This window comes from Nipponia nippon, unplaced genomic scaffold, assembly GCF_047370975.1.
Source record: "Nipponia nippon isolate SJK-2023a ecotype South Korea unplaced genomic scaffold, ASM4737097v1 scaffold_16, whole genome shotgun sequence".
In the NCBI taxonomy this organism is placed as follows: Eukaryota; Metazoa; Chordata; class Aves; order Pelecaniformes; family Threskiornithidae; genus Nipponia; species Nipponia nippon.
Window position 1 is genome coordinate 2,711,511 of NW_028262332.1, and position 20,441 is coordinate 2,731,951.

The window sequence follows — 20,441 nt, forward strand, 5'->3', positions numbered from 1 at the left end:
TATGAGTTCTGGATAGGAGGAGAACTTCCTAGATGTTGTGAATGAAACTTTGTAGAAAGTGGCAGAGACAGTTCATGCAATGTGGGCACCAGACCTAAACACAGCCTATAGAATTGCCCACTATCATTTTTCAAAGTTACACGAGCCTTCCCAGGACAACTTTCTAACCTCTAAAAACCTCTTCCTCTCTCCAGGCCCTGACTGGTTTCTGCTGGTCCCTCACATGGTTGTTCAAAGCAGTTGACATTTTAATTGCGTGCCCACAGGTGGCTACTGCCTGTTAATGTAACTGACTACTCATTAGAAAAGTGCCAAGAGCAAATACAGGTGGCACATCATTTCACAGTGACTTCTCAGAGGTGTCTGTCCCTTTTGTACAGGTCTGGGGATGAAGGGGGGAGTTGCTCTGTTTCTCCAGGACATTTTCCATCTCAGAGGCTCCATATTTTCCTTTTGTCTTGGGAATACTGTGGTCTGTTTCCCAATCCCTGTTGGGCTGTCGGTACCCAACAGGACCCAGCAAGAAGTGTACCTGAACACCCAGCCCATGAAATGTCCCATGTTGGGTGATGTGTAGACTAGAAGAGGTGTTCTTTTTCTCTTGCTGGCTTGTGATTTCTTCCCTTTCTTTTTTCCCCTGAAGTGTGTTGATGTGTGAGGTACTGTGATTCCTCCCATTAGCTTACCTTTTTGCCCTTGCTGTTGGTGTAACGGTGACTCAGCTGCACCTAAAGATACTCTCTTGTACTCTGTCCCTCATGGATGGTAAGTAGCAGCGAGTAAAGCTCAAGTACTTTTGTCATTTTGATTTGGAAAAGGAGGCTGTCTTTGCTTCGTGTCTTTACACCCTGTAATTCCAGTGCAGATTTAGTCAAATTTCTGGTTTCAAAAAAGCAGACTCCGGCAATGGGAGCAGAAGAGTGAACCTGGAGTGCTGCAGGACTTGCATAATGTTGGCTGGCCAGGTTACAAGGATACTTGGCAGGATCAGAGCATGGCCTCTGTCCTGCACTGCACCAAGCAAGGCAGGGATAAATGCAAAGGTTCATTCAAGCCTCCTGCCGAGGGGTGTTGAGATCTGCTTTCAGCAATTAAAAGCAAAATTTCCACAGGTATTGCATAATGCTGGTGCTGACTCTCAGATAAATTAGGGCAGCCCAGTACATTCTCCTCCATCGTGAGTTTTCTACTTGTTTTGCCCAAGAAATTTCTCACCTACGCTTGAAGCATTTGTGCAGTCAAGGGCTTGTTCTCTGCAAGTTTTAGTTGACATCCTGGGGGTTCAGCATGCAGCCAAAGAGTGAAGGGATCCCCAGCTTGAGAAACCTGGAAACAATAATTTTCCTGGCAAACAAGCAGGGCATGCCAACCCCACTTTGACGCCTGCTCCCATTTCATTAGGCACGGTACAAATGTAGAAATACTTTACCTGACTGTTCAGCAGATTATTTGCTCCAGGCAAAACTTTTATGATGCCTTTCATAATTTCTCTTATATTTGTTCCAGGTTGCTTGACCTCTGGATTGTTGTGTTATATATTTTACCTGGGCCAACATTTCTGTTCAGAATAATCCATTAATTTTAAGTAAATGTATTTATAAAACTCTATTTATGTGATATCCAAAGAACATTAGATTTTAACTGGACTTTTTGGCTTGCTAGCATTGATTGTTAACAGATTAAAACTCTCATGGAAGCAGGAGAAAAAATGTTGCAACTGAAAAGGCAAATTCAGGAGGTGAAGGGATTTTATTTTCAGTCTTGGGGAGGGTTCTTCGGATGATGTAGATTTATAAAAATTATTGTTTATAACTATGAAAAAATTAGCGCCTCAAGCCAAGATCTAGAAAGATATTTAAAATCCTGTTTTTCTGTAGATTCCCTGCCAACGGAAGAATAAACTCTTTTTCTGTGTAATTCAGCAATTTCCATATTTAGAACCCCCCACGTATAATGGTGTTTATACAAACACTGGATGGAGGAGAATCTACAAAATTACTTGTGAACTGAAACAAGGTCCTTTCAATAGTGTGTAATCCCCTGCCTAAGCTGCAGCAGGCCCATGGTTTTTAGACACGGTGAGCCGTATTCGGATGGTCTGAGCTCAGGCACATCCCTGTGCCTGTCAGAGGAGAGAGGTAGGTGCTTCTGAAGAGCCAGTCCAAGGCAGGGAATGAGCAGAAGCAGCCTGGCACCAGCTGCTGGGTCTCAGGTGGATTTTGATTCTCTGGATGTGGCCCAGTGTCCTCCCTCCAGCCTGTGCTCTTCTCTGTGCTAAGGCTTCTTCCTCGTGTCACAGGGCCAGAGTGGGAATTAGCATCCTGCTCCCACTTGGAAATAATTATTTGCAGCACAGCTGTAAAAGCAATCACCACCTGTTTCTACAAAGACCTCTACCCTGAGGTCCTAAAGATGACTTCTGCGGAGGACTTTCATTGTGTGAGTATAGCATATGGAGGCATAAAGTCCTACTATCATCATGTGGCTTCTGGTTCACCTTTTAATTTTTTTCCCTTTTGGTTCCATTTTTGATTCTTTGGTTGTTTCCCTGTTAACTAGAAGGTGGTGTGTCTGTGGCTTCCACACTTTCTGAAGCTTGCCTGGTCTCCTACCAAGATGCACGCTGCAGTCTGCATTCGATAGGACACAGCCTGTATGAGTCTCCTCCCAATGTCTTTTATGGTTTCTCTTCTCTTCCTTTTTTTTTTCTTTTCTCACTTTTTGTTTTCTTTGTTTGTTTTGTTTTTGCATGTGCAGTTTTGTAAAGCAAACTCGAGGTACTGTATCTCGCAGCTCGTCAGTCTCCAGCGTAAATTCACCGTGAGTTGCTCTCTGTTACGATATTCAGTAAATGGATTTATGATATATACCTCTATATTTATAAACCTCCCTCTTTCCCCTTCTCCTGATGCCTTCACTCCCCCCTTGTTTTTTCCAAAAATCATTCCCATCATTGTGGAAAGCCTCCAGACCAACATACAGTGGAAGGACTGGAAGGTGTGCAACATTGCCATGTAATGCTTGTGATTTGATTGTGAGCAACTCTGTAGTGTTTCACACATTGACTGTGATTCCCCCCCCCCCCTTTGTTTTTCTCCTATCTCCTTAATTATTTTCTTTTGTTCCTTCCTTAACTGTTTTCCCTCTTCTCTCCTCTGCCCTCATTTGATGATTCGTCTTGTTCTCACTTGTATTTTTGTTCTCTGTGTGTGTTACGTGCTGGGCTGATGGCTTTGATGTTCCACCAGTGTTTGCATTTATGGTTCAATAGGAGAACGGGGGCCCACCATGAGTGCACTCTTTAAATGAAAGCTGGAGGAGGAGTTTAAAAGAAACTTCTGGAACTGGGGCCCAAGTGAGTCCAAATTGGAAAACTGCATAAACATCCTTGGGAAACTTATACTCATGAGAGCACTGGTTATGCCTGTGCTCTCTAACCTTCTTGAGCTGGAGCTCTAAAGCTACAGATATTGTAAAAATGAGGCACTCGGCAAGCTCCTATGTACCCGTGGTTGAGCAAACACAGTGGCAGACCTTCCATTCACTCCATGCATTTCCTAACAAACAAATCTTGCTGGCTTTGCTGTGAATCACGGGTGCACTTTGACACCGATGCAGGTTTGTAGAAAATACCATTATTCCCTCCCGACTAATACAACAAAACTCGTCATCAGCTTCTCGTCAACCCATCTTAGTGTCTTTGCTTTGGGTTATACTTTTACCATTTGATGTTATCTTTCTTCTTTAATGCTTTTGGAGAGACAAGTAAGTGCAATTCAAACATGCATGGGTTTGTCCTTACGTGTACCGTAGCAGGTACCAAAGGCACGGTGAAGCAAAGGAGATTTTCCACCAGCTTCCTGACATCTTCCTTTTTCCCTGAGTGTTTTGGGGGTCCTTGTCCACTAGTGGATCTTAGACATGTTTGTATTAAAAATATGTTCATATGATGTGTGAGTTTAGCTTCTGTGACCAAGACTGAACTTTTGTGACTAGAAAAAGTAGGTGTGACATGCCTGTGCTAAGGTCTGAGATCTGATGGGGTTGGGACAGTGAAAATTAGGGAAGTAGATTAGACCGAGGCAGCTTTTGGCTCATTCCTTCCAGTGGATTTCCTGGCTGCCAGGAGTCTCGACAGGCAGAAAGGTGTGGAGAGAAGTCTGCTGCCCTTTGGGTGCCTCTCACCCTGCCTTATCCCTGGCAGGAGGGAGGGATGGTTAAAGGTGGTGATGGAGGAGAGGTGCTGCTGAGTTGCCTTCTCCCCAACATTTGAATTCACTCCAGTAGAAGGTGCACCAAACCAGTCCAAGGCCATGTTTGCACAATTAGGTATAAAGCCTGAAAGAAAGAAAAATTTGGCCCCTTTTCCAGACTTCCAGAGACAGAGCTGCCTTTTAGAAAGATGAAATCAAATTGCAGGTACTAAAACTCCTTTGGAAGGAGGATTTGCCCACATTTGGAGGCGTTTGCCATTGAGGTCTGTTGCTAACTCTGCACCAGCAATAGAGAGGGTATAATACAGGCTTCTTTTGCTGATATGACTCACATCTGTTCTCTGAACAGAATAAATTTTTACTGCAAAAAGCTGTAACTGAGGATTCTCATCCTCTTTAACATTTCTATGCACCGTCTGGGCAATAATTTGTAATTTCCTATGCAAACAAGGACCATTTTTGACAGATGAGCTGAGTGTGCATTTTCTCCTCTCTGGGTATCTAAAGAGCATTTCCCCAGCAAAATCCCTTGTTTTGATTAAATAAATGACTAGACCTCATAACAGTGTGCAATATATAAAAGTAGCAGCCATCAGAGAGCATCAGTAAAACCCCCCTGAAGTGTAAAGACATCTGAAGGTCTCATTTACTCGGTATAAATGTCATCATTAGAAATGTGGTTTTTATTTTAAATTCAAATAGACAAACTGGAACAACTGCTCTTAGGGACATGCAGGTGCTGTGGACTCTCATTCCCTGGATGAACATTAGTATAGGTTCAGGATGCCTTTATATCACTGTTTCTACCCGCTGAGAGTATTATTGCTGTAATTATACTGAAAGATAAGTGGTCTAATTTTTGTGCACAGATGAAAGTCGAACAGTAACCTACTAATCTAAAAGAGCTTTTAAAAGGTGCAAAAAATCCCTGTTCCTTTTTCTCCCTTAGATTGTTCAAACAGCATAAAATATTGTGTGCCTTTAATATCAGTAAGAACCAGGATCTGCAAAACCACGGTCATCTGTTCTGAAAGAACAAAACTTATTAAAAAATCTTTTGAGATACAGAGGCTTGTTTTTTTCCCCATATTCTTTCTTTGATTATTTTTCTAAAAAAAAATCTAAATTGGTAAGACACTAAGGACAAAATACTGGAGCTAGTTTCTTAAAAATAAATTTAAAAATAATGAAAAAACCCCAAGGTGAGTCATTTTCTTGTGCTAATTCTAGGCTTTCATGCTATAACAAATTTATGATACAAGTAATGCAAGCAGTATGAAATCCATTTTTAATTCACTAAAGAGAGGTAATTAAATAGAGATATGTTCTATTTCTTTAAGTATATCAGCATTTATCTAAAATACATACTGAAATTGGCAATTAATTTATAGGTACATAGGTGATGACACACAGCTAAGTGAATAATTATGTTGTATTTTTCCAATAGTATGTATTTTAAGAGTTATGGGAATGTTGAATTTTCATATGAATCCTTCTTATATTACAATGGTTGATGAAATCCAAAACGATGCATTTGGTAACCTGAGGTTTTCTTTGTATTGCTGTTGTTTATTGTTCGTTTCTAATAGGATCCAGAGGTATCAATCATTGCTTGGACATGAAAAATGGCATGTTCTTAAGGCATTTTCTAGAATGGTAAAGAAAGCAAAGGCCAGTGTTTCACAAGCTGGGGATTTTTTTTTCCAGAAGTGCTGAACACCTGCACCTGCCACAGATATTTTTACTGTTGTTTTTTTTTTTTTTTTCTCCCCAGAACAAAACTCGGTTTTCATTGAACAGCTCTTTCCCACCCCAGCCATCACAGCATGTCTCTGCTGCATCCATCCAGCTGTAGACAAGCTGATAGCGTACAGAGGGAAATGAAAAAGCTTAGATATCTTCTACCAGGATGAATTTGTCATTTGCCATCCAAGAACCCAAATTGTTCTCGATCTCTATCGCTTGCTTTTGTATATTCATTGTCTGGGTCAGCTGCTTTATTTCCATCCTCATAGTGCAAAAAAAGGGGCTGTGACTTCATTCCCTGATGTGTTTTGTCTTGGTTTTTATCAAAAGCCTGGAGCTCACAGTGGGACTTTGGCCATAACAGAGTCTGGTCTGGGCCATTGCAGTGTCATTGCCAGAATGTCTTCTGGCGAGTGTGGCATGAGCACTTCAGAGAAAAAAAATAATTTAAAGTAATTTGACTGGATTTTAGGAGAACTTAATGGTTTAACATATTTAACCTCAGTGTGTTTTTTTGTTAAACCAGGCCATAGCGATGTGGCTTTTAACTTTCTTTTTTGTGTTTTACTTTTAACTTTCTCACCCTGTTATTTCTTACTGAGGATGCAATTACTTGATCACAATTCATAACTGACATACCAAACAAAACTTGAGGTTTGAAAAGGGATCTTGTGGCTAATGATAGCAATATAACTTGAGGCAGAATAAATATTTTCTGGCATTTTCTTAAGATCAGAATGTGCATAAAGCTAAGCCTCATATTTATACTTCTGGGATTAGTATGTGATGTACTTTTACCGAAAACAATTAGAAAATTCTTCTTATTAGAGCAATAGGGAGCAGCATGCAGGATGATGAGTTACGGTTGAGAGAAATCGTTCTGTTCTTGTGAAAAAACTCAAGCTGAAAGCAGTAAAACTTTTGCTACATTAACACCAGGAAGCTTTGGCTTGGAGGAACATTGCATTACTTCACAGCTGTACAAAAACAAGTGACGTAGCTGTCTTCAAACTCTAAGCAGCAGCATATAATGATTTCTACTGCTCTTAAGTAGCCACGGACACCTCATGGGAGTGGTAACTAAATGCTAGAGCTTCCCTGACTTTTGTTTTGCTACACACCTTGGAAGCTTTCTGGCTCTACGTTGGCCAAAGGTGCTAGCTGAAGGGCTTGCAGCTGCCAAGCCGTGCATGCCTATGCGCTCAGCGGCTCCCAAAAGACCTGCAGTGGTCCTCAGCTCTGTCCCCCTCTGGCATCTCAGCTTCTTCCTCCTGCTGAGACCAATTAGCTCTGGTCAGCACGTCCTGTATCTGCAGTTCTCTGAATTCTCTAAAAGAGCAGGTAAAGGGAGTGGAAATTCAATCTGAGGACGACAATATGCACTAAATGCAAAATGTGGCATTTAGTGAACTTTCTTGGTCTAAGAAGGTGGCATCTATGATAGTTTGAAAGGCATTTCAAATTTCAGTAATGAGTTTCCGAACATAAGGATGTGATATACGGCCACTATTATATTAGGCTTAGACCACATTCAAAATTTAGAGTTTCTAGTTAGGAGAAATAATATGAAAGAATGCTTTCTTTCTGAGAAACTGCAATATCAAAAATACTAATATATAAAACCAAGATCAAATTCAAGAATAATATTGGAAGAGACTGGGCAGCATTTCCTGCAATAGTCCTTGGAAATGGCATTTCTGTGATGCACACCATTGCACCAGCTCCATGGGAGAGCACGGTGCATCTCCCGAGAGAGCTCAGGCAGAAGATGTAGCTCATAAAGAAGAAAAGGTGCTAAAGCACCCAAGCGGCAACTCCCGGGGTCACTGGCAAAGCAAATTTAAACACTAGTAGTGAGTTCATATGAAAGAAAATTGTTTTATCAAACCAAACAGAGATAAAACATTTTGCTTTGTGCATGCCTACCCCAAACTAAAATGCTTCATGGTATTTTCCAAGTGGAAAATTGAACCGTGGAGAGAGCTTCTCCAAGTTTATCAACAGAAAATATGATTTTAGTGGAAAGGTTTTTTACATTGCATTTTTTGTTGAAACTGTATTTTAACAAGAAATTCCCTTTTATCTGTAATCAGAACATATTATTTCATACCCACAGTCTTATGTGTAGGTATTTCTAACATCAAATTATTATGTTCATAGTCAGCTTTCATTCATTATTTACTAAAGCAAAATTTTAAGGATTGCATTTATGTAGCTGATTAAACCAGTAGTTCTGGGAAGCAAAGTGCCATTAACTGAAGCAGTGTTTTAAAAGGTTACGATAACAAAATCTTTAATGATTAAAGAATACCCTAAAATTAGAGTAAGACTAAAAATATACTTTCCTTTCTTGAACAATCTACACAGTGACTGGTTGCACTTCTTTTTTATACCAATATTGGTCACTGATTCATTAATATGAATTTTATTTGATTCTACATGAATTCTATGGTTTTCTTTCTAGCCACAGGCAGGAGTTGTTTGCTGGCTTCTTAATCCAAGCAGAACCAGCGGAGCTACCCAGAGAAGTGTATTAGCAGTAATATCTACTGCAACATTTCAAGCCTAGAGGACCTGAAAACTGAGTATATTGCCAGTACCCTTCAAAGAGTTTGAAATATTCTGTAGACAGAAAATAGGGATGGGAAGTAATTGTAAAGAAAGAGGATTAACATTAATCTTTGTGCTATGTCTCTAAATCAGAAGTGATTATTGCAATTTTCTTAATGGATTCAGAAGGATTTTAAGAAGCGAACAGTGAACAGGATTTCAGATAAGGAGTTGGCTTCATAAACAGATAGTTTTCTCTTGTGGAAAAAATATTTGTTATCACAAAGGCTCATTTTTTTATCAGTTTGGACAAGTCATGCTATGCTGTGGCATATCATGCTCGTACCGTAGATGGTTTGTGTCTGCCTGAATTCATGCAGCCCTCAATAATTAACTGGACTGAATGCTGGAGGAAGCAGAGGAAATGATTTTGCCTGTCTATGTTTTTCCATCTCTTCTGCAATTCTTTGTGTTGTGTGCATAGGCACCGTATCCTCATAGGCAGGCAGTTGTAATGAAACTGTGCTTTGTTTTAAGGTAACATTCCTGTTGTGCCCTAAATAAGTTCAGAAGCTCTCCTCTGTGAAGAAGTACAGCAGAGCAACAGGAGAGGAGAAGCTGTCACATATGTCCATGTTCAGTTGCTGTGGGAACTTGTAGAAAGCGAGAGTCAGATAAATTTAATTGGACAAGCAGACGACACATTCCCTCCAATTGCTGCCGCTTTGGCTCTGAAAACCTTAAACACTGTCCCCAGAGGGACCAACCTGCTCGGTTGCTTTACTTCCATTTCCTACAGCAGACTGTTATGTGCACTGTCACTTGCTCCTGATGTTCTTGACTGGTTTGAATATGATAATGAGCTTGTAGGCAGGCTTCACGTTTTCCTGGTTGTGTTTTTATTGTGCTTCATATATTTTCTGATTTTATTTTCTTTTTTTTGTGGTGTATCTTCTCATGTAGAAAGAAGAAAGGATACAGTCGTTACTTCTGAACCTCCTGCTCTTTGACTTGTTAGTAACCAAAGCCCGTGGGTGACTGTGTGTTGTAGTGTTTTGGCAATCACCTCCACCACTTGTGTCAATGTTAAGGATGCACCTCATTTCTAGATGCTGAGAAATTCGAGTCTGTAATGCCAGTGTCTGTTTTAAAGACAGAATTTTAGCAAAATAGGCTTAGTTAATACATACATTACTGGGTTTCTCCAGGTTCTCAGTGGTGTATGTACCTGGCAGCACTTTTCAGTTAGCCATGAGTGAAGTACAGTGGAAACTTTAGGACCTCAGAGATAATTTAAAGGCTGATTTATGTTCTTGGTGTAACTGAAATGCAACTAAAAGAACCCTGCTGAAGTGGTACATCTTGTGTCAGAGCTAGCAGGTTCTGAGTGTCTCCCTGCACTGTGTGATGAGTAGCAGCTCTTCATCCTCAACCTTCCTCCCCACCACATCCAGTCTGATTTAGGAGGTTTTCTTTATATCTTGGCTTTGATGGGCTCAGCACAGGCACTGATGGAGAGGCTGTGTCCATGAAAGTTGCCCGATGATTTATTGTGTGTTTTACTTTGGAGAGTCTCTGCAGGGAGGCTGGGGCTTTGCATCTCATCCCTGCACGGTGCCTGTCCCACGGAAAGGGAGTACAGGATGGGGCATGGGGAGTAGGCAGTTGTGCTCTTCTCTGTGCTCTTGGTTTGTAGATAAATTGAAGGTTTCAGTCAGCGTAAGGGCAGTTTCCCAACCGTAACTCATTATTACTGGTTATCACTTCAGTGTTGACAGCTCACTCTGGCTGTTCAAAGCATGAAACAGAAGCTGGTCCCCACCCCGAGGACTTTCATTATGAAGTGAGAAATGTCCCCTAAGAACAAATGTGTCTGGTGGCCTCCACCAAGGCAGCACTCAGGGAGCTCAGACATGTACATACACATCCCTGAGCTGCCTTGTTTCCCTGAACCTGTGTGCTAAAGAGGAGGTTCATGTTTGTCGCCCAGTTCGATTTAGCAGAGCTAGATCTGGGGCACTACAGAGCAAGGCACCCTGTCCATCCCAGAGGATGTGCAGGGCATCCCGGGACGCCTGTCCCAGGCAGCTCCATGTCTCTGTGCCCATCTCTGCTGCCTGTGGAGAGCTGCAAACACAGAGCACGTGGCTTCTCGTGGGAAATCCTTGTATGGAGCAGCAGGTCTGGGCAGTCAGAGGCTTTACACGTTACTCATTAATTCCCTCTAAAATCAAGTAAATCTGCTGATGAGTGATAACATTTCAATCTTTTGTAATGTTGAACCAAAAAGAAATGGCGAGTTATTGCCTGCTATGAGCAGCCTATTCATCCTTGTGCCAGGGGTCACTAGGACAGCTTCGGGGTGCTCTCCCCTAATGAGGAGCCTGCTCTCCCTTTGATGTGGGATTGTTGGCCAGTGGGGCTCCAAGCTATGTCCCCAGTACCTTCTGGTATCATTTACATTTAGAACTGTGATTTTTGTTACCCGTTCTTCTGCTGTGGTGTAAATGGAGCACTCAGCTGCTGGAAAATTAGTCCAGAATGTGCCTTTTGGGAACGGGGGATGTAGATTTTTAGTTTTGGTGATTAGCTCCGCTCACTCTGATTTCTGGATTAAATCAGATTCCTTTACATCTGCCTGGGTGCCCTCATCCCATCTGCAGTGAGCGTTTAAGTATGTTTTTGCCTCTTTAACAGAACCAGGCAACAGCACCCTCCATAAAGAACCGACCCCCCAGCAGAGCTCAGAGATGCAAAGCCTTTCCAACAGCTCCCACTGTGCTACATGAGCCCATATGAACGCTGCCTCCCCCAGGGTCTGCGCACGGCGACAGACCCTGCCCGTCTGAATCAGCACATACACATGCAAAAGCTGCTTTCTTCTATTGTCAGGGGAGCCCAGAAAGTACGTAAGGAAAATGCGTCTGTTGCCCTTGTGGGCTGTGCATTAAGTGCTGGAGGTTGGTGAGCCCCACGTGGCCCCTCCGGCTGCAGAGGTCAGACTAATGTGTGGCAAATGGAGACATCTGAGCAGGCTGGTGGAAGGAAAATGATTTTCCTCTCTTTGTTAGAAGATGTTTCATTAAGGAAGAAAATGGGTGCTGATCCTTCACCAGGCTAAATCCAGAACTCCACCCTGGAAGCCAGTGGGTTTACTTCGATTTTACACAAAAGCAGAACTTGACTTGCAGTCTTTAGGAGGAGAGAAAAAAAGCCTTCCCTTCCTGCATTGGCTAGGTAGGTGACCCATTTGTGTGTGGTGGTCAGAAACCAAGCGCTGTGCTGAAAAATCAAAGCATTAAGGCAATGTCAATGGAGGTATCCTCACCATAGCAGATGATAGAGACAGAAAAGAGCAGGTCTCTCCAGGGGATAAAGGTGCTCTCATCACATCTGCACCTATGTGTGACTCTCCCAGTCCCTGGGGTCTTTTCATGGTGCACAGAACAGTTTTCCTTTCTTACTTCTACCTTTCCAGACTCCGGTGATGTTTGGGCTTGGATGGTCCATCCTCACCTCAGAAGGATGCCGTGGGTTGAGAGCAATGGCTCTCCTGTACCGTTAGCCGACGGGGCAGTGCAGCCTGGAAAGTGACCCCTCTGGCTGGCTGTAAGGGGAAGGAGCTGGTGGCAGGGTGCTCAGGCTCGGATCCTCAGGGGCAGATTTCATTTTCCCTCGCTCCTTCTGCCAATCTAACTTGCTAACTTGCTCATCCAGATGTTTCCAGGTGGGGAGAAAGATGCTGTTAATTGTGGGGAAGCCTTGTAGGCTGTTTAAAAGCTCTGGCTGTGCTATGCGGTTTTTGTGCGCAGAGACTTTAACCGTTCAGACTATACCTGAGGCTTCCAAGGGGGATGTCCACGTTTTAGAAATCAAGATAACTCCTTTTCATAGGGCTTGTTTCATGGTGCCTAAAGCGTGTCGGGGCAAACTAACACTGAAGATCCTGCTGGCTTTCCCTGCTTATGTTCTCCGCCAGCCATTCTCTCTCCATTCCTATAATTTCTTTGGCTCAACCCTCTAATCCCTCGTCTCAGCTGAAAATTTCCTCTAATTTTTTTTTTTTGGTTGTTTTTTAGGGAATGGGTGCAAAGTTGGATACTAACTTTTCACCTTCCTCCCCTCCTTAGCAAGCAGCAGAACTCTTCCAAATCCAAGTCCGTTTGGGAGCAGAGGACCAGTCAGATCCGGATGCACAATTTCCGAGCCAGCTGCGAGGCACTGTACAATGAGCTGGATCCGGAGGAGCGGGTGCGTTATGCTACCACCCTTCACATCAGGCCAGACATGAAGACTCATTTGGATCGCCCGCTGGTGGTAGAGCCAAGGGGAGAAGGGAGGAACAATATCAGCAAGTTGAGCCCCGTGGATGTGCAGGAGGTGGAGCAGACCAAAGTCAGCTCTAGTGATGGGGCAGAAGCTCCACGAAAGCACCACCGGCATCGAGATAAGGACAAACTGGGAGAGCAAGAGAAAGGTGATGTGACCAAGGATGAGAACGGGGAATCTGGCGTCAACAATAAGGAGGAGCGGCACAGGCAGCACAGGAGCCGCAGCAAGGAGGTGGAAGGGGGGAGTAAGGAAGGGAAAAGTGATCGCAACAGGGGTCAGGAAGGGGGAAAGAGGCACCATCGCCGAGGGTCGGTGGAAGAAGGTGCCGAGAAGGAGCACCGTAGGCATCGGACTCACCGGCACTCTGCCGAGCGGCAAGGCAAGGAAGGCAACGGGACAATCAACGGGGCCAGGAGCGAGCGGCGTTCCCGACACCGGGGAGGGTCAAGGTCTGGGAACCGGGAAGGAGAGCCCGGGTCCAAGGGCGAGAATGGAGAAGAGCCTCACAGACGGCACAGGTTCAGGAACAGGGCGCTGTCGACGTACGACTCGGTGGAGAAGGAGAATGGGGAGAAGGAGGGGGAGGCTGGCGAGAAGGAGCACCGGAATCACCAGCCCAAGTAAGTGAGTGCTGCGTGGCCAGACTCATCCCTGGGACAGCTCGGGGGGCATGAGACCCCAGACACATTTCAGGAAATTACTTATTCCCCTGCCCATGGTGTTCGTTGATGTTGTTCTTGCACTCACACCAGCTACCACCATAACCTGCAGTTCTGTTTTGCTTAAATCAGTAATGACAGAAGCTCCCAAAGATTATGTCACTCTGTGATGGCCCATAGAACAGCTCAGGTTTAAGGAAGGAAATATTCTTGATGTAAATACCAACAGACTATCTAGGACATAACGTAGAGCAGAGAATTTCACAGCCTCTGAAGGAAGTTGGAGGGACATATTTTTAAATGGCATCCAGTGTTGCTTATAGCCCTTAGGCTCACCGTAAAAAAAAGAAAACCAATCAGCTGCATCACCAGTTGTTACAGCACGTGGCTTCTTCCATTAAGAACAATGATGTACCCCATTTGGTTTAATTCTTATGTAAGTCAAGTGAGAAAAATAGTACTCGTGAAGCATTTAGAGTAGTTAATAAAGAAGGATAGATTGCCTTTTCAGCTTTATTAGTCTGATGGAAAAGAAATTTCACTGGGATTCTTTAGAATAGAGTTCATGTCACCGTGGAGAGCTGTGAGTGGCACTGAGATAATAGTTTTCCTGTCTATATTATCTTCCTTTCAGATGGATTTCAAAACACTTTGCATACTGTTTAGTTTGTTTATGTGCACAAGCTCACTTTTCTCCTCACTGAAATACAGCCATTGCTGCAGAGGAATGCAGAAGCTATTTAGCTGCTTACAGAAACATTACAGCGTGGTTTAGGACTGGAAAAGAGAATCACTAAATTTAAATAAGGCCTCAGGAGAACATTAAGAAGCAGAATGTCAGACTTCATTCAGAAACCAGCTGATGCTGGAAAACTGATGTCACTGTTACATGCAAATGCCAAGTGGTCCTTGCTTATGAACCTCAGTTCCGAGTCTCATTAAATTGAATAAAGCAGCATTCAGCAGCACATTTCCCCTTAATGTTTTGCTTGGATGTTGGTTCAGAAGGTCTCAGAGGAAAAGGCCACATATTGTGCTATCAGTAAGTTGTCCTGCAGTCTGTGACTTTTCTGCAAAGGACTTCCATGAAGAAAACAGTCTATGAAACCTAGCAGGAGGTGCAGCATCAGGGCACATATGTTCTCTGAATCCTTCTTGAGCCATATTTAATAAAATCTGCTTTTCTGCCTTAGGGAGAATCAGTGTGAGATTGAGGCTAGTGGAAGCGTGAGTGTCCCTGTGCACACCCTTCCCAGCACCTATCTGCAGAAAGTGCCGGAGCAGCCAGAAGATGCTGACAACCAGAAGAACGTGACACGGATGATTCAGCCACCTCTGGACAAAACCACCACTGTGAACATCCCTGTCACTATCACTGCCCCGCCGGGGGAAACCACTGTCATACCAAGTGAGTACCTTTGTCCTTCTGCTTTTTGCTATGAAATCGCCAAAAAAGAGCTAACTTTCCAAGGAGCTAGCAGCACACGCCGTGTGATGGGAGCTCTCCTGGCCACCAGCATCCTTGCAATAGCTGGACAGGAGAACTTGTTGTTGATGTAGGCTCTACAATTCATGTAGCCTGCAGGAACCCAAAATGGGTTCCTGGGCCACCTGGGTTGCCTGGTGGCTCTGGAAAACACCATGTAAGGTTCCCTGAAGATGGTTCACCTAAAGCACATCCATGTATCTTTGCATAAGAGAAAGATGAAGGAGTAAGAAAAGCAGCAAAATGTAGTAACTGAGAGCTGTGCAGCAAAATAAGCAACTTCTGCAGCAAACCAGTTAAGACCTTGTTGTGAGAACAGGAGTAGGTCCTCCGCTTTATCACCTTCCTCTGCTGCCATGCTGCAAGCTCCTACTTCAACAGTGCTGTGCTATGGTTCCTCTGGTGTCCCAGGGGCCTGACTGGCCACAGACCCCTCAGCAAGGGACAGGGGAGGCAGCGGCATTGCATTCAAGCCCACAGACCAAATTCACGCTTCTTGGCTTATTAGCTGACCCCACTGTGGAGCAGCAGGTCTTTCATGGCTGCGCATCTACCACAGCATCCACTGTGTGACTCTGCTGCTTTGGGCTCCTGCAGGCTGTGTAATTTTAGAGTTTCTTGCAATCCTCTGCATCTCAGTTTCAGCAGATCCACCCTAGCCTGGCCTTTTCCAGAATTCTGTGCCTTGGGTCTGTCAGCGTAGATTTACACTGTTTTGCAGATGGTCCCAAGATCATTGAGTCCACAGTCTGCTCTGCAGTCACTCAGCTGCCAGCCTGTTCTGACCAGCTTGTGGCTCATCCCTGGCAGTGTAGGCACAGCCTAGAGAAGTCTTGAGAGCTGGGGATGCCAAGGAGAATTGCAAAGTGAAATCTAAGGGTGGTGAGACACTGGAACAGGTTGCCCAGAGAAGCTGTGGATGCCCCCTCCCTGGGAGTGTTCAGGGCCAGGCTGGATGGGGCTTTGAGCAACCTGGTCTGGTGGAAGGTGTCTCTGTCCATGGCAGGGGGTTGGAACCAGGTGATCTTTAAGGTCCCTTCCAACCCAAACCGTTCTATGATTCTGTGATGAGAGGTCCACATTAGATTGCAGGCTCTCAGGACTCTGCTATCCAAAAGGCACAGCCAAAAGCTAGCAGTTTCTCTACATGCTTTTTCACTGTGTTGTCAGCCACACAAGACTTGTCTTTTCTTTTCTTTTCTCCCCCCCCCCCCTTTTTTCTTTTTTTTCTTAAATGGTAATTTTACTATATTGCAATACTGAGTTCCTCTCAGTCACAATTTATCAGCCTCTCTTTTTCCTGGCCGTTTCCTGTGTATCTGGCTTGAGATAAAATAAGGAGTTTATTGAACATGTCACTCACACACAATGAAATGTCATTTTGTTGCAAAATAAAATAAAAAGTAATAAAAAGCCTGCACCTAACACAATATCAGTGGGTAGGGTTTTTGGATTCTAGGTCCTGTGAATTAATGGACAAGTGTATATATCTGTCTAAGAAGACAATTTGCAGCATAAAATGTTTTCCAGTACATATATTGGAAATTATCTTAAGTAAATTACTCTATAAACCCACTGCAAGTAAACTTATCATGGAAATTAGAGAATGTATTTCTGACCTTTGGGAGTGAGGTTCAGAACAATCTTCTAGAACGGGATCGTGTAAGTTAAAAACCTGATGTGAAATGGAGCTCGACGCCTTTATACATGGGGAGCTCTGCCAAAACTGGGATGCACTGTGCAGGCACAGAGCTAGGGGTTCCAAGAAGTCCCTTCCAAGTCTCTGTTGCTATTGCTGGGAAGTTCAGCCACCTTAGCCCCAAAATGATTAAAACTCGTCTACTAATTTGCTCTTTTACATGTTCCAAAGCCAATCGTGCTACTGATCTATGGGAGAAGATACAGAATTATGTGGTTGGTTAGACTTACTGTGTCTTTTTCTTTCCAAGGATCCCTAGCTGATCCTCTTTCCCTAATAATTTATGATATTAGGAATGGGATTTCCATCCCCAGTTTGGCAGCTCTTGTATAACTATGTGTAAGGTTTCTTTGTTTGTCTGCACTGGGCATCTTCATTTCCTGGCCTTTTCTGATATATTGCTCATCAGTGCAGCAGTTAAGGAGTATAATTGCAGTGTATATCATACTGGAGTAAATAGCGGTGATAATAATCAAATGATTGTTCATCACATTTAATCAACATATTCAAAGGCTGTTTGCTATCCCAGCTGCATTGTTTGCATATCCAACTGTTGCAGGCAGCCTGCTGTGTGAAGACTGCAGTTACATTTTTAACTCTCTCGTTTCTGTTTCCTTAAATTCACATTTCAGTGAACAATGTTGAATTTGAAAGTAAAACAGAGGAGAAGAAAGATGTTGATGACTTGACGAAAAATGGGCCTAAACCAATCTTGCCTTACAGTTCCATGTTTATCCTAAGTCCTACAAATCCGTAAGTCCTCTGACTCTATCATACCACTTATGGGTTACAGGTACTTCAAGCATGCGTATTCAAAGCAATAACATTAGCTTGATCTTCATCTCTGCCAGTCAAACGCATTGGGAAATTAAATAAAAGCTTGTGTAGGCTGCGGACCAGATGCTGCCTTTCAGCTGGGCTTTCCTGTGGGAATAAATTGCAAGGATAGGGAAAAGATGATCCTTTAGGCAGACCCACCCTAACTGCCCTGCTGATGGTCAGGTGCGCAGTTATTCGCTCTGTCGTAGATTACTAAAGGGTGGGAGTATGGACTATCACTGGGAGAAGACATTGTCAGGATAAGCAGGTTGGGGGCTTTTTTGATGTCAGCAAATTCTTGCAGATTCCTCAGCTGGAATTCGTGCTCTTTCTGTACTAGTACCCTTGCATCACTGAAAACTTTGCAATTCTGGGAAAAGGCGAATATTTTTCATTTGCCAAGGCTGAGAATACAGCTTGTGGGATCTTTTGGGACTACAGCATTTCTTCCGCTTCAGGCATCTCTGCCTCATGGGGATCTTTGTACTCAAAGCCTGTAAATGCTGAATGTCGCTCTGAAGGGCTGCAGGACTAGACAAGAGCAGCAGAGGTGGTAATAATTGTAGCATGAAGGCCTGTGAGTCATTTTAAGCAGTAACTTAGGGGCAACAGAGGGCATTTGAAACTTCTGCCCACCCAGAGATCTGCTAGGAGCAGAAGTGATTGTTTCTCTCTGGCTCAGGTAGACTTGTTGCAGATCCCAGATGTTGCTCTCTGAGGTTGTACTCTGCGTGCTTAGATACCTAAGGGGGACTCAGGCCCTTCCTTTGGCAACTCGATTCAAGAGAAGAATGAGTGCTCCTACACCTCCTGCTGCTCAGGACTGTGATATCCTGGCTGCCTATGCAGTCGGTGGAACAAAACGGGCTGCTCTGTGTACTCATCTTTGACATCAGAAACGCATCTGTGGTGGAAGCCATGGTCTGGCACCCCTGCCCAGTAGACAGGCTGAATATTTTCTTTACGCACAAGTGCCAGATCTGTAGTTCAGGATACAGCCCTGCATGCTCCAAGATGATATAGCTATGAGCACAAAAGGAATTCATCAGTGGGAGAAGTTAGAGACTATTTCTCAATGTCAGATGTTAGAAAGGGAGAATGACCCCAAACTACTGCTAATCTAATCTCATCTCCAAAGGAAATGAACTGAAGACTCAATACGTGCCCCTTCTGTCTCAAACCCACAAGACAGACACTTGTGTTTCCCCTTTGCCTTCTCCAGCCACCTGCCAGGCAGATCTCAGGACACGTTAGGATAACTGAGCTGAAAGCCCAGAAAGTTTTCCCTTTTCAGAGCACTGTGATAGCGTTGTGCTATTTCAAGTAAGGCAAGGTGTCCTTTGAATACATGTAAAAGGCAGCTGAGGGGAGGGGAGAGCATTAGATGAGGTGCACTCAAAGTGTAATTACACTTTCTACAGCAAATTTGAATTATGGAGCTTGGCCTCTCTCTGGTTGGATAAAAAAACATTATTTCCCTAATATTTGGTAGCTCAAGTCTTTTTGTTGTGGAGCGGCCACCAAAAATTAGTGTTAGCTACAAAATGCTAAAGGCAGCAGTGCAGCGAAGGGAAGCTAGATGGTCCCAAGCTCAAAAGGGTCTGCGCTGAGGAGTGGACTGGGCAGACAGAGAAGCAGCAAGACTTTTTTGTTTCATACATATGCTGTCTTCTCTCACCTCATCCTACAGTTATGGCCTTCTGAGCCTCATAGTCCAAGATCTGGTATGTTGTTTCAGTCATTTTACAGTTTTCTCCAGCACATACACACACCCTTCCTGAAAGCTGTACCATGGAAAAAACAAAGTTCACTGGGAGAGAAGTCACACACAAGGCCAAGGGGAAATAACAAGACGAAGACCAAATTCTAGGAATGTCAGCAACTTGTTTTTCTTCCTCTGGGCAAGATGCAGGCCCAGCTGGATCCCCTCAGGTGTTTTGGCTGGTTCTAACTTGTCAAGAGAGGCCTTTCTGCTTTCTGGGGTATGAAGGTTTTCACCACATCTATTGCTAACTATCTCCCTTCTAAGCCCCACTGGGGATGCATGTCCTGGGTGCTGCTAGTGGGCAAAAGAGTTCTGAGAAACATAAACGAAATGTATTACTTTCTAAGTGCCACCCACCCTCTTAAAACAGACATGCATTTAAAAGGGTTTCTCAAGCACCACTGGCAGTTTACAAATGCTCTGCATCTCCCTGATGGTTATGAATGATGAAGATCTAAAAATAAGGACTTGTTATTTCTTTGATGAATTGAATCTGATGCGTGAATTACAGTTACAAATGTTATTGAAAATCTTGCCTTTCACTTCTGTGCATTCATAGAGCACATAGATGATAATCCTCTTCTGTCAGATTGATAACCAGAGTTAAAGGATCCACAAAAGCACTTTTCTTCATGTTATTTTGTATCAAATCTGTTTCCTTGGTATTTGTAACTCTTTTTCATTCTGAATCCATTAGCAATCCAGAGAAAATGAATATATAAGTGGACGTGAAAAATAAATTTTAATTCTAACTGTTCAGATATTTGCTTAGAGAAAATGTGATATAGTAACTGAATTACATTCTCAGATAACAAGGTTGTTGGGGAGTTACACATATAATTTGATTCTCGGGCAGAACCTAAGTCCTTTATTCAGCTGACAAATATGGTGCAAATGTAGAGTTCTCTGTGCAGTTAAGTATTTGGGAACTGTGGTCAGATAGAGTTATTAACTGAAATTTGTGAATAGTTTTGCATTGCTTAGAAATTGAAACATTTGTCACTTTTCTCTGACACAATTTGTGAAGAAAAGTATTAGGTTAAAGTAATCAAATATATTACTGTAAAGTGTTTGTGCAGCTTATAAAGCATAGCTTAGAATAAAGTGCAGACAGAGTTACTTGGCAAGAGGGAGATTGCTAGAAGTAATACTCATAGTTACGAAGCCAGTA

The 20,441-nt window shown here is 43.4% G+C and overlaps 1 protein-coding gene across 6 annotated transcripts in view; it reads left to right on the top strand.

Annotated features, from left to right (window-relative positions):
• CACNA1B (calcium voltage-gated channel subunit alpha1 B) overlaps nt 1–20,441 on the top strand; it is a 300,789-nt gene that overhangs the window by 208,226 nt on the left and 72,122 nt on the right. For all 6 annotated transcript variants that reach the window (XM_087752565.1, XM_087752559.1, XM_087752560.1 and 3 more), the window contains 3 exons: nt 12,641–13,462; nt 14,695–14,909; nt 17,319–17,439. In XM_087752565.1, the coding sequence (XP_087608691.1) occupies nt 12,641–13,462; nt 14,695–14,909; nt 17,319–17,439 (1,158 nt within the window). The remainder of the gene's footprint in view (nt 1–12,640; nt 13,463–14,694; nt 14,910–17,318; nt 17,440–20,441) is intronic.